At 49.1% G+C, this 24,552-nt stretch overlaps 1 protein-coding gene across 1 annotated transcript in view; it reads right to left on the bottom strand.

The window, feature by feature from the left end:
* Bcl7a (BAF chromatin remodeling complex subunit BCL7A) overlaps positions 1-19,787 on the bottom strand; it is a 41,557-nt gene extending 21,770 nt beyond the window's left edge. Inside the window, exons 1-4 of the mRNA XM_004668473.3 lie at positions 19,631-19,787; positions 19,113-19,203; positions 10,099-10,180; positions 4,154-4,250 (exon numbers count right to left, since the gene is read on the bottom strand). Coding sequence (XP_004668530.2) covers positions 4,154-4,250; positions 10,099-10,180; positions 19,113-19,203; positions 19,631-19,682 — 322 coding nt within the window. The 5' untranslated portion in view covers positions 19,683-19,787. The remainder of the gene's footprint in view (positions 1-4,153; positions 4,251-10,098; positions 10,181-19,112; positions 19,204-19,630) is intronic.
* Between the last annotated feature and the right edge of the window lie 4,765 nt (positions 19,788-24,552).

Genomic DNA, 24,552 nt, shown 5'->3' with positions numbered 1-24,552 from the left:
GTACAAGAGGTCGCACGCATCTGGAGTTCGTTTGCAGTAGCTGGAGGCCCTGGTGCGCCCATTCTCTCTCTCCCTCTATCGGCCTCTTTCTCTCTCTGTCTGTTGCTCTCAAATAAATAAATAAAAATAAATTAAAAAAAATACTCTCCTTTAAAAAAAAAAAAGAAAGCCTAAACTTCTCTTCTAGGTCAAGACCCACGTGCACATGTATAAGACATCCTTCTCAGGAATGACAATCAGCACTAATGTTTGACAAGGGAGATGCTGGGGACCCACCTGGGAACTGTCATACTGTGGCTGACATTAGCTGAATGTCACAGAGCAGAGACCATTAGATGACCTCTCTGTCTCCTGCTGTGCCCTCCTGTCCCTGGCCTTCTGAAGCATGTACTAGGCCTACACCTGTCCCTTCATGTACTGGGCCTACACCCAGCCCTCATGCTGGGACACCCCACAGTCTGACTTGGTCCTGGCTGGGCTGGCTGTACATGCAAGCACTAAAATGGAAATGAGGGGAGAAGGTGGATGAGGCGCTTGTATGTGTGGAAGCTGGATTTCTCTGGAGCTTGTACAAGCCTGGGTTCTGCCTTAAGGGCCCTCCTCACACACCAGCATGACGCTGAAAATTACACACTTGCTACCGGGGCAAGTTTCCTCACCTCTCTGAGGCTGTTGTCTCCACCTGGGAAATGGGAGTCTTTATTAGATTCAAAGGTGGTAAGGCTGACAGGGGGCTTATGATGTGTGGCACACTGTGATGGTTTCATGAATGGTAGCTGGTAACAAACTAAGAGATTATCTCATCTAATCCTCACAATGACTTTATGCAGTAGGCCCTGCCATTGCATCTACAGACTAAAATGACACCAATCTGAAGGTTAAAGGTTACTCTAAGTCAGGGGAAGTCATGAGGCAGTCAGGGTTTGAAGCAGGTGGTACCTTAAGCTGTGGCCTCTAATGCCTTCCTCTGTAATTCCACGACTCAGCCTCAGTCGTGAGCCAGTGTGGCCTGCTCCAGCCTAGAGAGGGGCTGCTAGGGATTGCCAGGGAAACATCATAATCCAGCTTAAAGGTTAGTTTCTGAAAAGGAAACTAATCCCCACTATGACTTCTTTTCTTTTCTTCCCTTCCCTTTCCCTTCTCTTTTCTTTTCTAGTCAAGACAGGGTCTCACTCTAGGCTCAGGATGACCTGGAACCCACTCTGTAGTTACAGACTGGCCTAGAATTCACAGCAATCCAACCTCTGCCTCCCAAGTGCTGGGATTAAAGGTGTATACCACTACATCTACCTGTTTTTTTTGTTGTTTGTTTGTTTTTGTTTTTTAGACAGGGCCTCAAGTTTTTAAATTTTAATTTTAATTTATTAGAGACAAAGAGAGAGAGAATGGGTGCACCAGGGCCTCTAGCCACTGCAAACAAACTCCAGACCCACGTGTCACCTTGTGCATCTGGCTTATGTGGGACCTGGAGAAACAAACCTGGGTCCTTAGGCTTCACAAGAAAGTGCCTTGACCACTAAGCCATCTCTCCAGCCCAGCCTCGAATTTTTAATCTTCCTGTCTTCACCTCCAGAATACAGAAATTAGGGCTGGAGAGATGGCTTAGCGGTTAAGCGCTTGCCTGTGAAGCCTAAGGACCCCGGTTCGAGGCTCAGTTCCCCAGGTCCCACGTTAGCCAGATGCACAAGGGGGCGCACGCGTCTGGAGTTCATTTGCAGAGGCTGGAAGCCCTGGCGCGCCCATTCTCTCTCTTTCCCTCTATGTGTCTTTCTCTCTATGTCTGTTGCTCTCAAATAAATAAATAAAAAAATGAACCAAAAAAAATTAAAAAAAAAACACCAGAATACAGAAATTATAGATCAAGCCACTACAAGTGGTGGGGACTGGGAATGTTTTGGACATGTTGTTCAACAGTAACAACAATAGCAAAAACCTTACAAAACAAACAGGTCTGGAGAGATGACTTAGTGGTTAAGGTGCTTGCCTGGGAAGCCTAGTACCCAGGTTCGATTCCCCAGAACCTACGTAAACCAGATACACATGGTGGTACATGGGTCTGGAGTTTGTTTGCAGCAGCTGAAGGCCCTGGTGTACCCATTCTCTCTATCTGCCTCTCTTCCTCTCTCTCAAACAAATAAAAATAAAATAAGTTTAAAAAATAAAACAAAAAAACCCCACAGTTGCCAAGCATGATGGCACAAATCTTTAATCCCAGCACTCAGGAGGCAGAGGTAGGAGGATTGCTATGAGTTCAAGGCCACCCTGAGACTCCATAGTAAATTCCAGGTCCGCCTGGGCTACAGTGAGACTCTACTTGGAAAAAAACAAAACAAAACAAAACAAACAACAACAACAAAATTTTTTTTTGAGCCAGGTCAGTAAGAAGCAAGACTCCCTGACCTAGGTGCCAGGATCTTAGGAATTCCAGACTGGTTAGTTTGGGCAAATGCGATGTTTGCTCGTTTTTCTTCCCAGGCTCATGGCAGGCATGGGTGTGGCGGCATTAGAAAACTGAACAACTCAATATTCCTTTCTGATCTCCTTATCTATTTGATAACACTGTGTACAAAAGGCTTAGAGCAGTGAACAGCACAAACACATTAAAAATTAAGATAAAAAAATCAGGATCAAGGGGCTGGAGAGATGGCTCAGCAGTTAAGGCTCTTGCCTACAAAGCTTAACAACTCAGGTTCAAGTCCCTAGTACCCACCACGTAAAGCCAGATGCACAAAGTAGCACATGCATTTGGAGTTCATTTGCTGTCACTGGAGGCCCTAGTGTACCTAGTGTACCCATTTTCTCTGTCTCTCTCCTTTCCTCTATCTTTCTTTGCTTGAAAATAAGTAAATAAAAATATTATTTTAAAAAATGAGGCCCGAGCTGGGCGTGGTGGAGCACGCCATTAATCCCAGCACTCAGGAGGCAGAGGTAGGAGGATCGCCTTGAGTTCAAGGCTACCCTGAGACTACATAGTGAATACCAGGTCAGTTTGAGCCAGAGTAAGACTCTACCTTGAAAAAACAAAGAAACAAAGAAACAAAAAAATGATGCCAGGTGAATTCCAGGTCAGCCTAGGCTAGAGTGAGAAAGATCAAAAGTTGATTTTGACTTATGGTTTTGGCAGAAGTCTTAGTCTCTTAGTCTAGTCACTTGACATCATTGATTTAGGGTCTGTGGAGAGTTATCCCATCGTGGTAGGAGTGTCACATAGAGCAAAGGTGACCACTATAAAAACAACAGGAGAGGAAAGGAGTGTGGTCCTATTCTCCCCTATAAGGACATATCCACAATGACCAGAAGACCACAAATGAGGTGCCATCTCATAAAATTTGTACTACCTCCCAACTGCACCAAGCTAGAAATTTAGCCTTTAACACATGAGCCTTTTAGGGACATTAAAATTATAGACTCTAGAAACATTTAATATTTATAAATTAGGAAAGCTGCATTTCTGCCATTCTTTGAGAAGTCAAATATGGCAGTGCCAGGGGCACTGGATGAAGCAGGAACCCAGGGAGGACATGGCTCTTCCAGCATACCTGGCTTACCTTACTCTGTCTCCAAGCTGACCCGGCTTATCCCTACCATAGCTTAACTCATAGCAATCCTCCTACCTCCTGAGTGCTGGGATTAAAGGTATGTGCCACCATGCCTGGCTTAGGTTACAATTTCTGAAATTAGACAGACCAAAGGAAGTTAGGCTGTCCTGCAAGAACAATCCCAGGCACTTGAAGTGATGAAAATGAAGTCCAAAATCCAGTTTGGAGCTTTGTAGTAGCAAAGCAGAAGTGGGAAGTGAAAAATGTAGTCATCGGTGTGGTATGCCAGCCTCAGAGGGTGAAGAGACATGCACCCATCTAAAAACTTCCTGGCACATCAGCTGGTAGAAACAGCCGTGAGATTTTGTACCTGAGTGAAAGGAGGGTCTTATTTTTATGTCTCTGGTTTATTTCACATTCCTGGCAGAGTGCACTGGGGAAAGACACTTCTCCTCTGAGAAGCCTTCTGCTTGGCACAGGGCCTTTCAGTCCTGCCCAGCCCTCCTACCCCTTGTCTGGAATGTGAACAAACCTGCTGCAGAAACAAAAACACAACTGAGTTCCTGCCCAGGCCCAGGTAGCTGGCAGCGAGGCCACAGGCGTGGGGCGCTCACCGTGCATGTCCATCATCCCCGGGGAGGAGCTGTTCTCCGGAGTGGTCACCTCCGAGCCACACTTCTCGTCCTTGCCTTTCTTCTTATTCTTGCTTTTCTGGAGGGGAAGATGGAGCAGAAACCAAGTCAGTCAAACACATGTGTGTGTCTACACATGCACAAACGACGCTGTGGGATGAGTATGTTATTCCATCTAATCAACTCAGCACCCCAAGTCTCAGCAAGGACTCTCTTTGCCTGCATTTGAACATGGCCCACAAGATGCTCCTCGGCCAAACTGGAATCAAACAGCTCCATAGAAGGGAGGTCTCTGGGGCTGCCCCAGCTGTGGCACCACAGGAAATAGTCTCTCACCTGTCTGTGGAGCTGCTATCCGTAAGCATGCACACACCCTAGCTGGCGAGAACTGCTTCCTTGTCTTGGGGGAACAGGTGGGAACCTGGGACAAAACTGTAGTCACTGCTGGCCAGGGCAGGTGTAAAGAGCTCCAGGTGGGCCAAGGTAGATAGAGGTCACTCATTTCCAGTGGTGTTAGCTCCTCATGGATACCCCGCCTGTGTGTGTGTGTGTGTGTGTGTGTGTGTGTGTGTGTGTGTGTGTTTGAGGAAGGATCTTACTCTAGTCTAGGCTGACTTGGAACTCTCTCTGTAGCCCAGGCTGGCCTAGAAATCAGTGACCCTCCTCCCTCTGCCACCTACGCGCTGGGATTAAAGATTTGCGCCATTGCACCAGTCAGGGTTGCCTTTCTCAAAGTGCTGGGAAAGAAAGCTCCGAGATGTCAGGCATGGTGGTGCACACCTTTAATCCGAGCACTTAGGAAGCTGAGATAGGAGGATCACTGTGATACATGTACTCCTTTGTGCATCTGGCTTTATGTGGCTACTGGGGAATTGAACCGAGGTCCTTAAACTTCGCATTTGCAGGCAAATACCTCAATAGCTAAGCCATTGTCCCAGCCCCCTTTTAAAAGTATTTTTATTTGTTTATTTATTTTTATTTGTTTATTTACAAGGAAAGAGAATGAATATGGGTGTGCCAGGACCTCTAGCTGCTGCAAATGAACTCAGATGCATGTGCCACTTTGTGCATCAGGATTTGCATAGGTATGGGAAATTAAAGTAAGGTCGTTAGGCCCTGCAGGCAAGTGCCCCTGCTGCTGAGTCACCTCTCCAGCTCCTGGACCCTGTCTTAAAAGGATGTGGACAGTTCCTGAGGGTAACATCCAAAGTTGTCCTCTAACCTCCACACCCATATGCATATATACACACACATACAGACATTCATGTAAAAAATTTTAATTAAAAAATAACTAGAAGGTTGGAGGGATGGCTTAGTGGTTAAGGCGTTTGCCTGCAAAGCCAAAGGACCCAGGTTTGATTCCCCAGAATCCATGTTAGCCAGATGCACAAGGGGGCGCACGTGTCTGGAGTTTGTCTGCAGTGGCTGGAGGACACGGAGTGCCCATTCTCTCTTTCTCTCTGTCAAATAAATAAATAAATAAATACATAAATACATAATATTTTTTAAAAATTAGGGCCGGGAATGGTGGCGCATGTCTTTAATTTCAGTACTCGGAGGCAGAGGTAGGAGGATTGTTGCAAGTTCAAGGTCACCCTGAGACTACATAGGAAATTCCAGGTCAGCCTGGGCTACAGCGAGACCCTACCTAGAAAACAAACAAACAAACAAACAAACAAAAAAATCAGCTCAGTGTCTCCAAGATGTAAAAGTAAAGGGTGCAGAGTGTGTGAACCCTGCCACTAATGGCGGGTTGCATATGCATGAGTCTGTGAGTATAGACTCTCTCTGGAAGGATAAACACAAAGTGGGCACACTGGTGCCTTCATGGGGAGCCGAGGTGTTGGGGAAGGGTGTGCAGTGATGAAAGGCAGATGCATAAAGACATACATGCTGAAAAAGTGGAACACTGGAAGACTACCCAGCTGCACAGATAAGGTAGGCGGGGTGGGGAGAGCAGGGACTAGGGAATGACCACGAACAGGTGAGTTTCCTTCCTGGGATGAGAATGTTTCAGAATTGTAGTGGTGACAGGTGCACAACTAGGGATCTACTAACACCACAGTGTACGCTTAGACTTTTAAGATTATTTATTTATTTGCAAGCAGAGAGAGAGAGAGAGAGAGAGAGAGAGAGAGATTGAGTGAGGAAGCATGAGTGGGGCACCAGGGCCTTTAGCCACTGCAAATGAACTCCAGACGCATGTGCCACTTTGTGCATCTGGCTTATGTGGGTATTGGGGAACTGAACCGTGCCATCAGGCTTTGCAAGCAAGTGCCTTTAATGGCTGAGCCATGTCTCCAGCCCAGACTTTATTCCTTTTTTAAAAAATATTTTTATTTATGAGAGAGAGAGAGAGAACACATGGGTACGCCAGGGCATTCAGCCACTACAAACAAACTCCAGAAATATGTGCCACCTTGTGCATCTGGCTTATGTGGGTCCCGGGAAACTGAACCTGGGCCTTATCTGCTAAGCCATCCCTCCAGCCCTAGACTTTTTTTCCTTTAGAGACAGTCTTCCTATGCAGTCCAGGCTAGCCTTGAACTCACCATCCTGCCTCCCGCATGCTGGGATTATAGGCTCAGCAGGTTTCAAGGTAGGGTCTTGCTCTAGCCCAGGCTGACCTGGAATTAACTATATAGTCTCAGGCTGGCCTTGAACTCACAGCAATTCTTCTACCTCTGCCTCCCAATTCTGCTGGAATTAAAGGTATGTGCTGGGGTTAAAGGCGTGCACTACCATGTCCAGTTTTTAAGTGTACACTTTGAAAGATTGTGTTTTGCTTTGCAGGCACAGCCCAATAAAGTACTTACCCAACATCTATAAAACTCTGTGTTCAAACTCCAGTACAAAAAAAAAAAAAAAGGTTAACATTTGAATCTTTAAATATGTTACTTATATTGGCGGGGATGTGGAAAAAAAGGAACCCTTCTACACTGCTGGTGGGAATGCAATCTGGTCCAGCCATTGTGGAAAACAGTGTGGAGGTTCCTAAAACAGCTAAAGATTGATCTACAATATGACCCAGCTATAGCACTCCTAGGCATATATCCAAAGGAATCATCTCATTTCCTTAGAAGTACGTGCTCAACCATGTTTATTGCTGCTCAATTTATAATAGCTGGGAAATGGAACCAGCCTAGATGTCCCTCAACTGATGAGTGGATAATGAAGATGTGGCACATTTATACAATGGAGTTCTACTCAATGGTAAAGAAAAATGAAGTTATGAAATTTGCAGAAAAATGGATGGACCTGGAATGGATTATACTAAGTGAGGTAACCCAGGCCCAGAAAGCCAAGCGCCACATGTTCTCCCTCATATGTGGATCTTAGCTACAGATGATTGGGCTTCTGTGTGAGAATGAAAATACTTAGTAGCAGAGGCCAGTAAGTTGAAAAGAAGACATAAAGGGAAGAGAAAGGAAGGGAGGAGGATACTTAATAGGTTCATATTGTATATATGTAATTACAATGATTGTAGTGGGGAGGTAATATGATGGAGAATGGAATTTCAAATGGGAAAGTGTGGGGGTGGGGAGGGAGGGAATTACCATGGGATATATTTTATAATCATGGAAAATGTTAATAAAAATTAAAAAAAAAACAAAAAACAAATGTTACTTATAGCTAGGCATGGTAGCACATGCCTTTAATACCAGCACTTGGGAAGCACAGGTAGGAGGATTGCTGTGAATTCAAGGCCACCCTGAGACTACATAGTAAATTCCAGGTCAGCCTGGACCAGAGTGAGACCCTACCTCAACCCCCACCCAAAAAAATTAATTAAAAAATAAATATGTTACTTATGGGCTGGAGAGATGGTTTAATGGTTAAGGTGCTTGCTTGCAAAGCCAGAGGACCCAGAATTGATGCCCTAGTTCCCACATAAGCCAGATGTACAAAGTGGTACATGTGTCTGGAGTTCATTTGCAGTGGCTGAAGGCCCTAGAGCACCCATTTTCTCTATCTGCCTCTCTCAAATAAATAAAGAAAGAAAAAATTTAAAAATGTTACTTTTTTGTTTAAAAGAATGAAAACTTCAAGAATTCTAAAATTTAAAAATGGCATAGCCATATAGTAACTGAGTGGTTTCTAAAACAACAAAAAGCTTCCCCTTCACAATGCAGCTTTCTTGCCCAACCTTCAGGAAATCTGATGCCGCTGTCTGGGGCCCAGGAATTTGCATTTATCAAACAGCCCAGCCAGGCTGAGCACCACATGCCCTAGAGAAAAGAGGGCTGGGAACCCACTTATTCCATGTCATGGCTCAGAGGTAAAAAGGGAATTGGCATTTCTGGAACACCATGCTAAGTGTTTTCTGGGCAATGTGCTGCACTAACTGGGAACAGAAACTGCGTGAACTAGATAGCACTGCTCCCGTCCACAGAGGGCGGGTGGTGGTGAGGAGCAGAAGTCCTGACAGTGGGCCGAGAGGTCCAGCCCCACGGGTTAATCAGGGCTGGTCTGTCTGACTCCACACCCACGCTCTGCCCAGCCAGGAGCTGCCCCATTCTTCCCACGGACCACATACTGTGTGTTCCCCTTGATCATATTCCATTTGGCACTTCCCTGATGTCTGTTTCATGCTATTCTATAATTATCTTCCCCCAACGAGATTAGAAATTCCTTGAGAGCAAGGACCACGTCTTCACAAATGCAGCAGTACTTCTCCACCACCTAATGGTGTGAGAGTGTGCAAGGCCAAGGCTGGGGCCAGAGCCGGGAGCTGTCTGAGGAGCTGGGCTGCCTGGCTCTTTGTCCAATGCCATGAAGATGGAGCAAGTCTTAATTCCTTTATAGAGAGCAGCCCTATGGCTTCAGGAGCTCAGGCCAGAATGGGAAGGGTTGTCCAGCACCTAAGTAAGGTCTCTCAGCACAGCACCAGCCCTTCCCGGGTGAGCCTATGATCTGAGTCGGCACAGAATCTCAGCCCAGTCTGAAGCCCAACACTCATAAGGCAGGAGAGTGAGGCTGGGGGAAGGAGGCTTAGCCTCCATCACACTGAGAAAGCTGGGCTCCCAGGTTTCCCCGCAATAAAACATCAACCATGACCACACTGTTCCCAGGAGTGGCTGGGACCAAGTGGGCTAGTCGAGTCATCCTCCTGGAGGCCAGCACTGAGTGTGAGTGAACAGGGAAGGCAGCCCCAGCAAAGGGATCTGCTGGTACAAAGGTCTTTTGGTTCGGTAGTACATACAGGCAGGCTACCAGCATGCACCCTCCCCGCCAAGGAGCCCAACATGACCATGGGCAACTCTCTCTGGAGTTAGAGTCAGCATAGTCCCACCTCCTAACCCCAGCCTCTCTGGAGCTCCTTCCAGCCCCTGGCTTTCATATTCCAGGGGCCACCAGTTATTTGCAACACCAGTCAATAAAAGGCTGTCTGGGAATAGAAAGTACATACACCTTGAAGTCAAAAAGGTCTGGCTTTGATCCTCCACTCTGAAACAGCTGTGTGGCTCTGGGGAAGTGACTGTATTTCTTTGAGCTCATGTCCACAAAACATGGCCTGCACAGGCTCAGTATGAGCTGTCATAGGACGACTGGGTGGAGCAGAACCTGGGCTTTGGCAGGTGACCAGGTGCTCAGGAACGAGACCATAGTGAAGAAAGGTTGGCCTATCGATAGGTCATGCCCACCCCAGACAATGGTGCCCAGGGCCCTGGGGAAGAAACAGCTCTGCACTAAGGAATGACTCCCATGGTAGACTATGGGATTCTCGGTACACAGAACAACTTGCAGGGGACACTTCCCACATCTCTGAGGGCCGGAATCTGGGGCAAGACTATATAATAGGATAGGGGTCACAGGTCCAACAGCCTCTCTAGGCCTAGGCTGGGCCCCAAGCCACAGTGGCAGCACACAGCCCCTTGTCCCTGCAGGATAAAGCCGCACTCAGAAGACCAGCCCTGCGTACTCACGTCGTCAACTTTTGGCTCTGTCACAGGGACCCATTTGTAGATTCGTAGGGATGTGTCACCAACAGTCACCCATTTCTTCTCCCTGTGGAGAATAAGGAAGAGCCCATTACTAGGGGCTTTGGAGTAGGACTGTGCTCATGGCAGCGGCAGGGATCACAGCTGTAATGTGGTGGCTACTCAGCACAGGAGCTAAGAAAACAAGCATGCACATAGACATGACTGGAGCCCCTGGACAAGTGATTTAGCCTCATGCTGAGCAAAGAGGCAAAAAGTGACTACCCCATGCTCTCCTAGAAACTGACCTTTGGAATAGCCCAGGGGTGCCAGAGAGCAGTGGCCCAAAGAGAGATCTTCAAGGAGGCTCTGCATGCCCCTTCTGCCCATGCATTCTGAACTCTTGCATGACAGAGCCCAGGCCCCCAGCTGCAAGAGCCAGGTTTAGAGGTCAGGAGAAAATGATACGCTATGAGAAGGAGAAGGGGTGGCAGGTTTCATTAATGATAATAATCCCTCTCCATGCCTACCATCTTACTTCAAGCTACTTTCTAGATTATTGCTGTCAAACTTCTGTCAGATGGAATCACTTCCTGTCCCAAGCACTTATAGACTACATAGTGTGGGGGGTAGACGGGAGAGGGACAATCAGGGAGAGCCACAGGAAGCAGACCTATGACCTGAACCCCAACAGTCCAACCACCCTAGAGATATAGAAGGCCTCCTGAGATTCCACTAGTAGTTCAGTGAGCAATGCAGCTGATTCAAGGACCCCATGACAGATGTCGGGGAGAGCTGCTCCCTTGGTGGGTGACAGGCCGACAAGAACACTCAGCATTCCAGTAACAACCATCCTGCTGCAACCCAGAGTATAAGTGAGGTGAAGACCTCTGTCTGTGAGTGCCCGACACCCTCTTGGCCTCTTCCCCTGAACTTAACCTTGCATGCATAGGCCTCATGGGCTACTGTGACACATTACAGGCCCCCTCCCCCTCACTCACTACAGAGGCTTCTAGAAGACTAAACATGCTTAAAATCAGATAAAACAAATCACATACATCCATCTCCAAACCGTGCCTGCTCAGGTCCCTGTGTTCCTGTCAGAGGAAGTGACAATCTGGTTTTTACTATTAAACTAGTGACCATTTCTAGTGCCTTCCATGTGTGAGGCAGTGCAAATATGTGCTCTAATCTTTGACTTTATTTATTTTTATTATTTATTTATTTATTTGAAAGGAACAGACAGAGAGAGAGGCAGATAGAGAGAGAGAATGGGCACGTCAGGGCCTCCCGCCACTGCAGACGAATTCCAGACGCATGCACCCCCTTGTGCATCTGGCTAACGTGGGTCCTGTGGAATCGAGCCTTGAACCGGGGTCTTTAGGCTTCACAGACAAGCACTTAACCTATACCATCTCTTTTATTTTTTGAGGTAGGGTGTCACTCTAGCCCAGGCTGACCTGGAATTCACTATGTAGTTTCAGGGTGGCCTCGAACTCACAGTGATCCTCCTACCTGTGCGTCCCAAGGGCTGGGGTTAAAGGCATGCGCCACCACGCCTGGTTATGTGCTCTAATCTTTACATAACTGTGTATGGCAACAAGTGTCACTTTCCACATTTGACAGATAAAGGAAGTAAGGCCTGGGGAGGTGAACTTATCCCCTCCAGAACAAGAATTGACACAAGAACTGTTCACATGCTTCCATAACACCCCTCAGGCTCCATCCATGCCCCTGTCAGCAGGGAAAGCATTTAGTGAAGGCAGGTATCTGCTACTGGGCCCCATCTCCTGCCTCTTGAGGCAGACTGCACAAGCCATAGGCCCAATCTCTCAGTCTCCATTCCAAATCCACAACGATGCCTGAGGAGATAGGGCCATTCCCAGGGGAAAAAACCTCAGTGACAAGTGACACACAATCCTAATGGCCACTGTGTCTCTGAAGGCCAGGCCAAGTGATCAAGAGATGGACTATTGCCGGGCATGGTGGCACACGCCTTTAATCCCAGCACTGGGGAGGCAGAGGTAGGAGGATCACTGTGAGTTCGAGGCCACCCTGAGACTTCATAGTGAATTCCAGGTCAGCCTGAGCTAGAGTGAGACTGTACCTCAAAAAACAAACAAAAGAGAGAGGAGAGAGAGAAAGAGAAAGGGACTATTGTTACCTCACCTTTTAGATGGGAAACCAGGAGCACCAGAGAGGTTCTGTCACAGGTTCATGGCCACATAGACAGCAAGTGGCAAAGCGAGTACTAGATGAAGGCTTTAGCCCCCGAGTCCACCTGCTGTTGTCCTGTTGCCCATGAAGACGAAGAGCCATGTTAAGAAGCATCTGGGTAACAGAAACTTCTAGTGTTCAAAGAACACTCTGCTAGACTTCCCTGCAAGCAGCCAAAGATGCCCTCATCCAGCTTCCTGGGCCTGAGCCCAGTAAACAAATAAATTCAGGTTCGAGTATGTTAATCCCCCCCCCCCCCCCCAGGTAGAGTCTCACTCCAGCCCAGGCTGACCTGAAATTCACTAGGCAGTCTCAGGGTGGCCTTGAACTCACAGCGATCCTTTTACCTCTCTTTGCCTCCTGAGTGCTTGGATTAAAGTTGTGCACCACCACACCTGGCCTTTTTTTTTGAATAATTGACTTACAACATAGAGGACTTAGGATCGAAAGTGTGTCAGAGCTCTGAGCTTTGTAGGCTGTCAGGAGCCAGAATGAATGTTTGAAGTTACAATCTCTCAGCAGGGTCAGGCACTGTGGGCCATGGGCTGTATGCAGCTAGGTTCTTTGGGTCCTTCTGCCCTAGCTGGCAACCTCTTCAATCCAGGTCCCCATGGCACCCCAGGGATGGAAGCCACTCTCAAGCTATAGCCCCAGGTGTGGAGCACCAAAGGGCCTTTAGGACAGAGGCAAGAGAGTTAAGAACCTTAACTTGTGAGCTCCCCATTCCCCCCACAATCCTATGATCACTACTTTCAGGCTCACGTAGCCCTGGGCTACAAAGCCATGCCAAAAAGCCAAGATGAAACAGAGCCTAACCTTGGGACTGACCTCTGACCTGAGGCTTGACCCTTAGCCTTCCCAGAAAGAGGACAGAGCTCAAGTATAAGTCCAGAGGGAGCTCCTATGAGGAGGGAAATGGGATTTCACAAGTGAGATTTCCCACGACTGCTCCTCTCCCCTCCCCGTCCAAGCCTATCACCTGAGAACACAGTCCCTCCTCTGATGAGGGGCCTAGACTGTTCTCATTACCTCACAGCTAAAGTGACCAGAGGTCAACAGACATGTTTTGTTTGGCCTGCATAGTCTTTTCCCTCCCATCTCTCTCCCTCTGCATAGTACTTTTAAACAGCTGAATCAACTTCCAAACTTAAATTTTTTCTTTTAAACCACTCTGTAGAAAAGTCTAGATTTCTGACTACTCTTAAAACATGATCTTGGGCTGGGGAGATGGCTCAGTGGATAAGACACTTGCCTGCAAAGCCTAACAACCTGGTTCAATTCCCTAGTACCCACATAAAGCTGGACAAACAAACAGACACAGGTATCTGGACTTTGTTTGCAGTGGCTGGAGGCACTGGCATTTCCATTCTCTCTCTTCTATCTCTTTCTGCTTGCAAATAAATAAATAAAATATTTTAAAAATAAAACATGATCTGAAGCTGGGAATGGTGGCAATGAGTTCAAGGCCAGCCTGAGCTACAAAGTGACTTCTGGGTCAGCCTGAGCTAGAGTGAGACCCTGCCTCAAAACACAACAAAGCCGGGCATGGTGGCACACACCTTTAATCCCAGCACTTGGGAGGCAGAGGTAGGAGGATCACCACGAGTTTGAGGCCACCATGAGGCTACATAGTGAATTCCAGGTCAGCCTGGGCTAGAGTGAGACCCTACCTCAAAAAAAAAAAAAACAAACAAACAACAACAAAAAAAAACCCAAGGTGCTGGAGAGATGGCTTAGCGGTTCAGGCATTTGCCTGCAAAGCCAAAGGATCCTGGTTCAATTCTCCAGGACCCATGTAAGGCAGATGCACAAGGGGTCCCATACGTCTGGAATTCATTTACAGTAGCTGGAGGCCCTGGTGCTCCCGTTCTCTTTCCCTCTCTGCCTCTTTCTGTCACTCAAATAAATAAAATATATTTTAAAAACAAACAAACAAGGGCTGGTGAGATGGCTTAACAGTTAAGGCACTTTTCTGCAAAGCCTAAAGACCCAGGTTCAATTTCCCAGTATCCACATAAAGCCAGATACACAAAATGGCACATGCGCCTGGAGTCTGTTCACAGCAGCTAGAAGCCATTGTGCACCCATTTTCTCTCTCTGCTTGAAAATAAATAAGTAAATGAAAATATCTTTTCAAAAATTTATTTATTAGGGCTGGAGAGATGGCTTAGCGGTTAAGCGCTTGCCTGTGAAGCCTAAGGACCCTGGTTCGAGGCTCGGTTCCCCAGGTCCCACGTTAGCCAGATGCACAAGGGGGCGCACGCATCTGGAGTTCGTTTGCAGAGGCTGGAAGCCCTGGCGCGCCCATTCTCTCTCTCTCCCTCTATCTGTCTTTCTCTCTCTGTGTCTGTCACTCTCAAATAAATAAATAAAAATTAAAAAAATTATTTATTAGAGACAGATGAAGGGAGGAATAGAGAGAGAAAAAGAATGAATGTGCCAGGGCCTCAAGCCACGGCAAACGAACTCCAGATGCAGGTGCCACCATGTGCATCTGGCTTATGTGGGACCTGAAGAATGGAACTTGGGTCCTTAGGCTTCGCAGGCAAGTGCCTTAACTGCTAAACCATCTCTCCAGCCCTGAAAATATCTTAAAAAATAAACAAACACACCACAGAAACAAAACCAACCACAAACCAACCATGATCTGGGCTCACATGCCCCTGGCAGTCACAGCTTGCTCCAGATGTCACATTGCAGCTCCCTCCCAGTCACCATCTGGTACCACCTGCAGGTATTGCGCCTGGGGATTCACCTCAATCACCAGGTTGCACCCTAACCTAGCTGTGAAACTGTCCTGAGAATGCCTGAGTCCTCATGCCTTGATGGTTCCTGGTAACCAGCCTGGCTTCAGTACTTCCCCTGTCCATCAGAAGTATGTTCCCGCGATGAGAGGATGAAACGAGGTCCCACGTGTAGGAGTACAGCCCCGGAGCTCCTCCCACCTCCAACTCTTCTATTAACTACAAAGGCCCATCCTAGGTTCTCCATACCAAGGTCAATTTCCAATGTTCTACTGGATTCAGATCCAAGAGTGACCATTTGTTCAATGGCCCTACTGACTCCAAAGATAGCTCTAAGTCCCTCTATTTATTTATTTGAAAGAGCAAGAGAAAGAGGTACAGAGAGATGGGGAGGGGGCGGAGACAGAAAGACAGAGAAAGAATGGGTGCACCAGGGCCTTCAGCAGCTGTAAATGAACTCCAGACCCATGTGCCACCTTGTCTAGCTTATGTGGGTACAGGGGAATAGAACCTGTGTCCTTAGGCTTCATAGGTAAACATCTTAATGGCTACATCATCTCTAAGTCCCTCATTTTTTGTTCACTTCAGGGATAGTTTTTGTCCCTTTAGGAGGCCTGGTCTAATCCTAATCAGGCCTAGGTCCACTTCACCTGGCAGGAAGGTACCTGTGATAAAACAAAACAAAACAAACAAACAACAACAACAACAAAAAAAACCCCAGAAGGGCAGAGGTGAGGCCCCAGGCTCAGACCTCCACCTCTCCCAGGAATGGATGGGAAGTCCCTATGATTTGGTGTCTGTTTTCACCACAAGTTGTTGAAGGAACCCTCAGACCAAGAGCTAAAGGGTTCCAGACCTCTGCCTACTGTGCAGTTCAAACCTCCCCTTCTTCTCTACTCACTCTAGGCCTCCTGGTCCACTTTCCCAAAAAGGGACCCACCATTTTGTTGTCCTTCAGCCATCTTCTGGCTGCCTCACAAGCCACCAGCCTGCCTTGCTGGGACACGAGGCAGAAAGGAGAGGAGAAGCAGCTGGCAGCTACAGGCAGGACCGCCACAGATAGCTGCGGGCTTTTTCCGCCAGGGCAGGGGCAGGATAGGACTATCCAAGCAGAGCTGAGAACTACGTGCTGAAGAGTATGCCAGATACCTTGGCCCTGCTCTGAATAAAATACAGTGCTTCATCATATTTGAATTTGAATAAATGGATAATTGTTTGGCATTAGTATGTCTCAAACACTGTATATTTTACATACACACACATACATGCATGCGTATGTGTGTATATATACACACACACACATACATGCTGGGGCTCTGACCACAGACCCTGTACCTATTAAGTTCATGCTCTACCACTGGGCAAAACTCTCAACAGAAAGATTTATCTATTTGTTTGTCTATTTAGAGTCAGGGTCTCATGGCAAGCTTGCTAGGCAGCCAAGGCTGGTCTTGAACTCCTAATCCTCCTGCCTCCACCTCCCAAGCACTGAATTACAGGTATGTACCACCATGCTATTTGAAAAACGTCTTTTAAAAATTAATGTGGCTACATAACTGAAATTCAAATGTAACTAGGTGTTCTGTATTTTTATTTGCTCACTCTGGCAACCCCACATCTCAGCCAATGGCGAAATGCATGGTTGGTGGCCAGTTAATAAACAACACACAAGCCTCCAGGGCCACATTCAGCTTCTCAAGGGCTAGGGAAACCAGGCCATAGGACCTCAATTTTTACTTAGAAGGGGCGAAGGAAAAATAAATAAATAAAAGAAAACGAAAATGAAGAAATTTCTACAAAGTTCACCTTACAGTAAAGGCATTTATTTACAAGTGCTCCTCTACACTCTTCACAGCAGCCCCGAGAGCGGAGGGGCCTAGAGCCTCTGGTCGCCAGAGTTAGAGAAGTTGAGTTTCCTATTCTGCCCAAGGTCACAACACGGAAGTGAAGGGGACAGTCCAACCAGGAGATCCCCAAAGCCTGAGTCTTTAGAGGTCATTAATCTCAAAAATCACTCCACACCAACCCCAGGTCCGGCCCGCAGTGGGGCAGGATGGAAGCCTCCAGCTCTGGGAAAGCCCCAGCCCTCCATCTGCCCGCTCTGCAGAGCAGCTGGCCGACCCAGGAGCAGCTGTCACAGGGTACGCAGCCTGGGTCTGGCGGGGAACCTGGGGCAGGAGGCCCCGCCACGCCTCCAAGAGCAGAGAAAGGCCGCTTGCACGGCCCCTTTCCGCCCTCCAAGAGAGTGACAGAAGGGAGTCAGGCCCCAACACCAGTCCTTTCTCTGCACTAGGGCTGAGGCAGGGAGGGGGACAACTCCAGCCTTCCCTTGGGGGTCCCACAGGAGAGGGGAACGGTCGGTTGTTTCCGTGTGTGTGCTGTGGCCTGCAGCTGTTTCTGCCATTTTTAAATGGCTCCACTTGGGCACTGGGCACCCTGCACAGTAGGGGAGCTCCCGCAGCACCGACGACTTGGAGCTCAACTTTAGAAACCGTCCCCTTCTCACGGTTGTGAAAATTCTTTGTCCCATTGGAGCCAAAGCCAGCCCACGGGCGGGCATCCGGCCATCCGCAGGCAGCCCTTTCCATAGGAGGCCCGGGAGCACGTGGACTTTATTGATTTTTCCCCTTGCCTTTTTTGTTGGGTTTGACTCAGAAAGGACAGCTAACTTGTGACACCGCCAGACTGGAGACTGGACCCCAGAGTTTATTTTTAATTTTTCAAGAACCAAGGCGTTACTCAAGAAATTTAAAAAAAAAAAAAACACAAAACCCAAATAGAAACAGAGCCTCCAGTGGGGCCTGGCCAGTTTCTAGGCATTAATCAGGACGAGCCCATGGGCGCTGACACTTGGGGACACCCTCGCGATGCCTCTCTCTCTCTCTTTCTCTCTCGGACCCCGGTGAAGCCGTGTTGTCTAGGTGTAGGGGGAGGGGGACACACAATAAAGTTGGAAAAGGCGAGCGGGGAGTTTTCAACAAGTCTGACCCAACCTAGAGGTCTGCGGGCGTCTCGGGCCTGGCCGTGGGGCTGCTTCGGAGTCGGAGCCCGTCAAGGCCGTGAAAATGTTCCATCTACTAATTATAAGGAGGCCACGCCGGGCACGATCTAATTTGAGCTTGCAAACACACACACACACGCGCACGCACGGCCCACACCGAATTTCTCAGCCCCCTGCCGCCCCACACCCAGGCGGAGAACAAAAACAACGGTTCTCTCCGCAAAACAAACACAGCTCCGCTTGGGGACCGGCAGACGCGGCCCAGGACGGGCTTCTGGCCTCAAAGATCCGCTCGCCGGCGCTCCGCGCACCGCCAGCGGGACGTGGGTGCCCCGCGCCCGGCCGCTGCCTCCCGGCGCTCGCCCCCATCTTCCTCCTCGCCCGCAGCCCTCGCTCCAGGCAGCCCAAAGCGCTAAATTTAAACGGCTCGCGCTCTGCAAACTCCGCAGACTGGAGGGCGCCGGGCCTGGGAGGCGGGGAGGGCGGGAGGCCGGCGCAGCGCGGGCCGGGGGCGCTGGGGGTTCGGGGGCCGGGCGGGGGCCGGCGCAGCGCAGCGTCGCCCGGGGCGCGCGGGGAGGAGACGGCGGCGCCGCGGCGGCCCGCCCGGTGCCTGCACAATGGAGCTCGCGTTCCGCCCGCCCGCCCGCCGCCGCCGGCATCGCGGCCCCGGCGCGCGGGAAGCCGCTTTCATGTGACTTGCACAAAACGAAATGGCTTCTGGGGCCGGCTCCGAACCCTCCTCCCCGGGAGCCGAGCGCCGCGGGTGGGGGTTCTGCCCGCCGCTCCGGCCCCGGGGCACCCATCATCTCCGGGCCGCCGTGGCCCCGCCAGGTGGGCGACCGGCGTGAGCGCACCTGGGCAGCGGCCGCGGTCTCCGCCCGGCGCAGGTGACACGGCTCGAGCGCCGCCCGCCCTCGCCAACTCCGGGCCCCGCGGCGGCCGGGTGAGGCTGCCCGAGGCGCTGCGCCCCCGCGGGCTCGCTGTCCGCGCCGGCTCTGGTTCCCGGCAGCCGCGGCGCCGAGCAGCGAGAGCGCGAGCGAGCGGGCGCCTCGGCTTACCATTTGCGCACTTTCTCGATAGCCGCCATGACCCTCTTGATATCATCTTTGGCCCGGCTCCTGGTCTCGAACCGACCTGCCCGACATGGTTCTGGCGGGGAGAGAGAGGCTGGGGGAGCGCGCCGCGCTGCGCCCCCGGGTCCTGCTCGCGCTCCGCGGCGGCCACACTCGCGCTTGCTCACTCACTCACTCACTCACTCACAGACACTCACACATACACACACACACACACACTCACTCACTCACACACTCACACACACACACACAAAGCCTGGTGCCGCCGCGCGCCCGGGGCCCAGTGCGCAAGCGCCGGGCGGCAGCTGCACGGAGCTGGGGAGCAGCGCCGCCGCGGCCGCCAGCAGCGCGGCCTCCGGGCACCGCCGTCTCTGTCGCTGTCGCCGCCCACCCCGAGGAGCCTCCGGGACCCCCTCCCCAGGAGGCAGTCAGGGGCGACCCCCCCCCCGGCGCCCCGGCAACGCGGACGCGGGGAGTGGGGGAAAGCAGGCGCGCGGACTCACTTGGAGGCCGCAGGTGCCCCGGGGACCCTCCGGGGACCATGGACGGGCTCATTTCTTGGAAGCCACCCCGGCGGCCCGTGCCCGGCCCCCGGTGCAGTGATGCAAGTTTCCTGTGGGGCACTTGACTTCTCTGGAGTTGGAGGTGGCGAGTCGGGACGCGAGGTGCTCTTGGAAAGAGTTGAGCCGGAATCTGCTGGCCCGCTGCCCTGCTCACAAGCGCGAGCCTGGGATGTCCCCGCCCCATGCTTAAGCTCGGGGCTACTGTAGGAAAGGGGCCCCAGCCCAGTGATTGATCGGCATTGTCACAGGGGCTCTTTCTTTCCCGCTGAGTTACTCCGTCACAGATAAACCTCGCTGGGGCTTGTCAGGGGACCACACGTTAACCCTATGCAGCTCTTGGTGGAAGTATTATGACCAGGTTAGGTTCTGCTCCGACACAACTGACCCTAATAGGTAAAATGGGCTGGTGGAACCCAGAAGAACTTTTGAGGGACTTTCAACTAGTCGCATTAGTGCGGACAGAGCTGGACGGCCGAATGTACCACGGTCAGGCAGCGTAACACTGGTGTCACTTCTGTGTGTGCAGCTGCGGCTAAGCCAACTGGACCAGAGCAAATGCCTGCCCAGATGGATGCTGGGAAAAGAGATGACCTAATATGAGCAAGCCCAGTCAGTGCCTGGAGAGGAACAAGCCCAACGCCAAACGTTTCACAGATGTGGAAACTGAGTCATGGGCCAGTCAATGTTGCAACCATGAGCTGTCTGTGACGACCACTCGATCTAGTGCCAAGCAGTTTCCCTTGTAGTTTGGTGGAGAACTTCTGGGGAAATGGAGTGAGATGTATGTGACTCTTTCCCAGGCATATATTTTTACCTTTCTGAAACACAAGAAACAAAGATAACAATTGACTCAGAAAACCAATCTGAATCCCGACACTTGGGAGACAGAAGTAGGAGGATCACTGTGAGTTTGAGGCCAGCCTACATAGTGAGTTCTAGGTCAGCCTGGGCTAGAGCAAAACTACCTCAAAAAAGAAAAAAAAAAAAAAAGCCGGGCATGGTGGCACACATCTTTAATCCCAGCACTCAGGAGGCAGAGGTATGAGGATGGCTGAGAGTAAGTAGTGAATTCCAGGTCAGCCTGGGCTAGAGTGAGACCCTATCCCAAAAAGCAAAACAACAACAATAACAAAAGACTAGAGAAATGGCTTAGCCGTTAAGGCACTTGCCTGCGACGTATAAGGACCTAGGTTTAATTCCCCAGCACCTACCTTAGGGCCAGCTGCACATAGTGGCACGTATCTGGAGTTGGTTTGTGGTGGCTAGAGGCCCTGATGCTCCCATTCTCTCCTTATCTGCTCTCTCTTAAATAAACAAACAAAATATATTTAAACAACAACAACAACAATTGAACTTGCTGCCTGCATGGTGGCTGCATGCCTTTCTTTAATCCCAGTACTTGGGAGGCAGAGGTAGGAGGATTGCCATAAATTCCAGGCCAGCCTGAGATTACATGGTGAATTCCAGACCAGCTTGGGCTATAGCAAGACCCTTCCTGGAAAAACCAGAAAGAAAAAAAAAAAATCTGAGGGTTATAAGGAAAAATATGTAACAGCAGGTCAGAAATCAGAAGTCTCATACCGTTGGCTCTATGTCTGACCATCAAACATATACTTTGGGACACAGGGAACTTCTTTGCTTTTCAGTGCTGAGGTCTTGCTCCTGCTAGGCAAGTGCTCTACCACGTCCCCCACATGGAACACAACATGCACACACGCACACATTTTTATGGACATTTATTTGAGAGAGAAAGCAGCAGATGGAGAGTTGGCGTGCCAGGGCCTCCACCCAGTGTAAATGAACTCCAGACACATGTGTCACCTTATGCATCTGACTTTATGTGGGTACTGGGAATCAAACCTGGTTCCTTAGGCTTCGCAGGCAAGCACCTTAACTGCTAAGCCATCTCTCCAGCCCACACACATGATTTTTTTAAGAAAAATATTTCCATTTATTTATTAGAGACAGGGAGGGAAAGAGAGAATGGGCACACCAGGACCTCTAGCCACTGCAAACAGCTCCAGATGTGTGTGCCACCAACGTGCATCTGGCTTATATGGGACCAGAGAATCAAACCTGGGTCCTCAGGCTTTGCAGGCATGGACCTTAACTGCTACGCTATCTCTCCAGCCCCCACACACATGATTTTTAAATAGGAAGATATGTCAAAAATCCAAATAGAGCCAGGAGTGCTGGTGCATGCCTTTTTCCCAGCACTTGGTAGGCAGAGGTAGGAGGTTTGAGGCCACCCTGAGACCACATAGTGAATTACAGGTCAGCCTGGGCTAGAGTGAAACCCTACCTCGAAAACAAACAAAAATCCAAATAGAAAATGGTGAATGGATAAATGTGTATGCTTATACAATGGCATGTTATTCAGCCGTGCGTTCATGATAGAAGGAAACACTAACAAATATAACAATGTGCACGAACATGCTAAGTGAAAACAGCTGGATACACAAGGACATACACTGTATGACTTACATGAGGCATCCAGACGAGGCAGATTCAAAGAGACAGGAAGCAGAATGGTGGTTGCTGTCTGGCTGAGGGGAGAAGGGGCATGGAGTGGTGGCTATTGGGCATCGGGTTTCCTTTTAGGGTGATGAAAAATTTCTGGAATTAAATGATGGTTGCATAACACCGTGACTGTTCCACATGTCACTGAGTTGTACACTTTGAAATGGTCACAATGGTCAATTTGATGGTATGTGATTGCGACCATCATAAAAAGCGATCCAAAGGGGCAGCTTCTTTATACCAGCAAGAGATCCACAAACTAGGCCCAGAGCCACATGGTAAGTCAGCTGGACTTCAGCGGTCCTATGTCCTTCAAAGCGGCCCAGGTGACCAGTGTACTCACTAACCTGTCTTGCCCCTGAAGGTATTTGTGTTCTTGATCCCTGATTAAACCACAAAGCTTTCTACAAATGTATGTTTTTTTTTTAAAACAAATTGAGTATGTTACTTTTTATAGTTTCCTATCCCTACAGATATTTTTAAACTTCTTTCGTTAACAAAGCACAGTTGTTTCCTAGCTTGTGCCTGACTAGTCCAATGTTTAAAGTATTCGGGGGTCTGTTTCTGCTAGATCTTCCTCCTGGTGTCATAATTCCTTATTATGTGTTAGTTCTCTTTGGCTATGTTGTACACTGTGTTAACTTCTCCTCCTCTTACCTTTCCTCTAACTCCTTCTTTGAGATAGGGACTTATGTAGCCCAGGCTGGCCTTGAACTCACTATGTAGCTAAGGATATACTTTTTTTAATTTTATTTTTTTCTTCAAAAATTTTTTATTAACAACTTCCATGATAATAAAAAATATCCCATGATAATGACTTCCCTCCCCCCACTTTCCCCTTTGGAATGCCATTCTCCATCATATCCCCTCCTTCTCTCAATCAGTCCCACTTTTATTTTGATGTCATGATCTTTTCCTCCTATCATGATGGTCTTGTATAGGTAGTATCAGGTACTGTGAGGTCATGGATATCCAGGCCATTTTGTGTCTGGGGGAAGCACGTTGTAAGGAGTCCTACCCTTCCTTTGGTTCTTACATTCTTTCTGCCACCTCTATACCACAATAGACCCTGAGCCTTGGAAGGTGTGATAGAGATATTGCAGTGCTGAGCACTCCTATCACTTCTTCCCATCACTATGATGCCTTCTGAGTCATACCAAAGTCACTGTCATCTGAAAAGAGAGGATTCTCTGCCAAAAGTGAGAGTAGCATTAATATAAGGCTATGAACATTAAGAGAAGTGCTTACTAGGCAGTTTGGGAAACATAGTATATACATTTAGCCAGACAGTAGACATTACATCCCTAGGGCTCATGACTACCCCTGTTTTAAGTTTTCAATATCAGGGATGTATTCCCTCCCATGGAGCAGGCCTCCAGTCCAATTAGAGAGCAGTTGGTTTCCACCATGACAGACCTACCACTATTGCACCTGTTGGCTCATTTGGCCTGGCTGGCCAAATATAAGGCTTGCAATGTCCACTGTTGAGTATCTTCACCAGCAATTTTTCTCTCTTCCATTGAACTACATGCAGAATGGCTTCTTCCAGCTTTCTGTTAGCTGGTCTACATGGAGGAGGTTATCAGCTCAGTTCCAGCAGGATTTCTCAGTGGACTTGCAGCCCAAGTATGTGAAGTCTTCAGCAATAGGGTCTTACCATCTATTCCTGGTGGGAAACCAAGGGCCTCAGCAATGGCCTATAATGTTTTGGGGGCATCAGGGACCTCTCTGGCCAACAACGCACTGGAAGGTATACCACCCTGGCACTGAAAATTTTCTAGGAACAATCTACGGCTTCTGAGTGTTCCATTTGAACTTTTATTTTTAGTTTGTTTAGTCATTTGAAAGAGAGAAATAGACAGCTCTCCTACAGCAAGACAGGAGGCAGAGACAAGAATCCGGGAAACTCACAGGCCAGCCAGTCCAGTGTACTGGTGGTGAACAACAAAGAGACCTGCCTCAAACAAGATGGAAGGCAACACTGACATCTGGGTTGTCCACTGACCTTCACATGTATGTTGTGGGTATGCACGTAGCCTGCGTGTGCACGCGCGCACATACGCGCACACCCATGCACACACGTACACACACACACACACACACACACACACACACACACACACACACGGAATACCGCTGGGCGTGGTGGCACCTGCCTTTAATCCCAGCATGAGTTCAAGGCTACCCTTATACTACATAGTGAATTCCAGGTCAGTGAGACCCTACCTGACCCTTCCTCGAAAAACAAACAAAAAGAATACAGAATGATAAAATGATCACAGAATTATAGAAGTTACTTATGGTTTGTGTTAAATACCTCCACCTTTTTTCTTTTTTCTTTT

This window comes from Jaculus jaculus, chromosome 13, assembly GCF_020740685.1.
Source record: "Jaculus jaculus isolate mJacJac1 chromosome 13, mJacJac1.mat.Y.cur, whole genome shotgun sequence".
In the NCBI taxonomy this organism is placed as follows: Eukaryota; Metazoa; Chordata; class Mammalia; order Rodentia; family Dipodidae; genus Jaculus; species Jaculus jaculus.
Note: the sequence above shows the minus strand (reverse complement) of the source record. Positions and strands in the feature narration are given on the sequence as shown.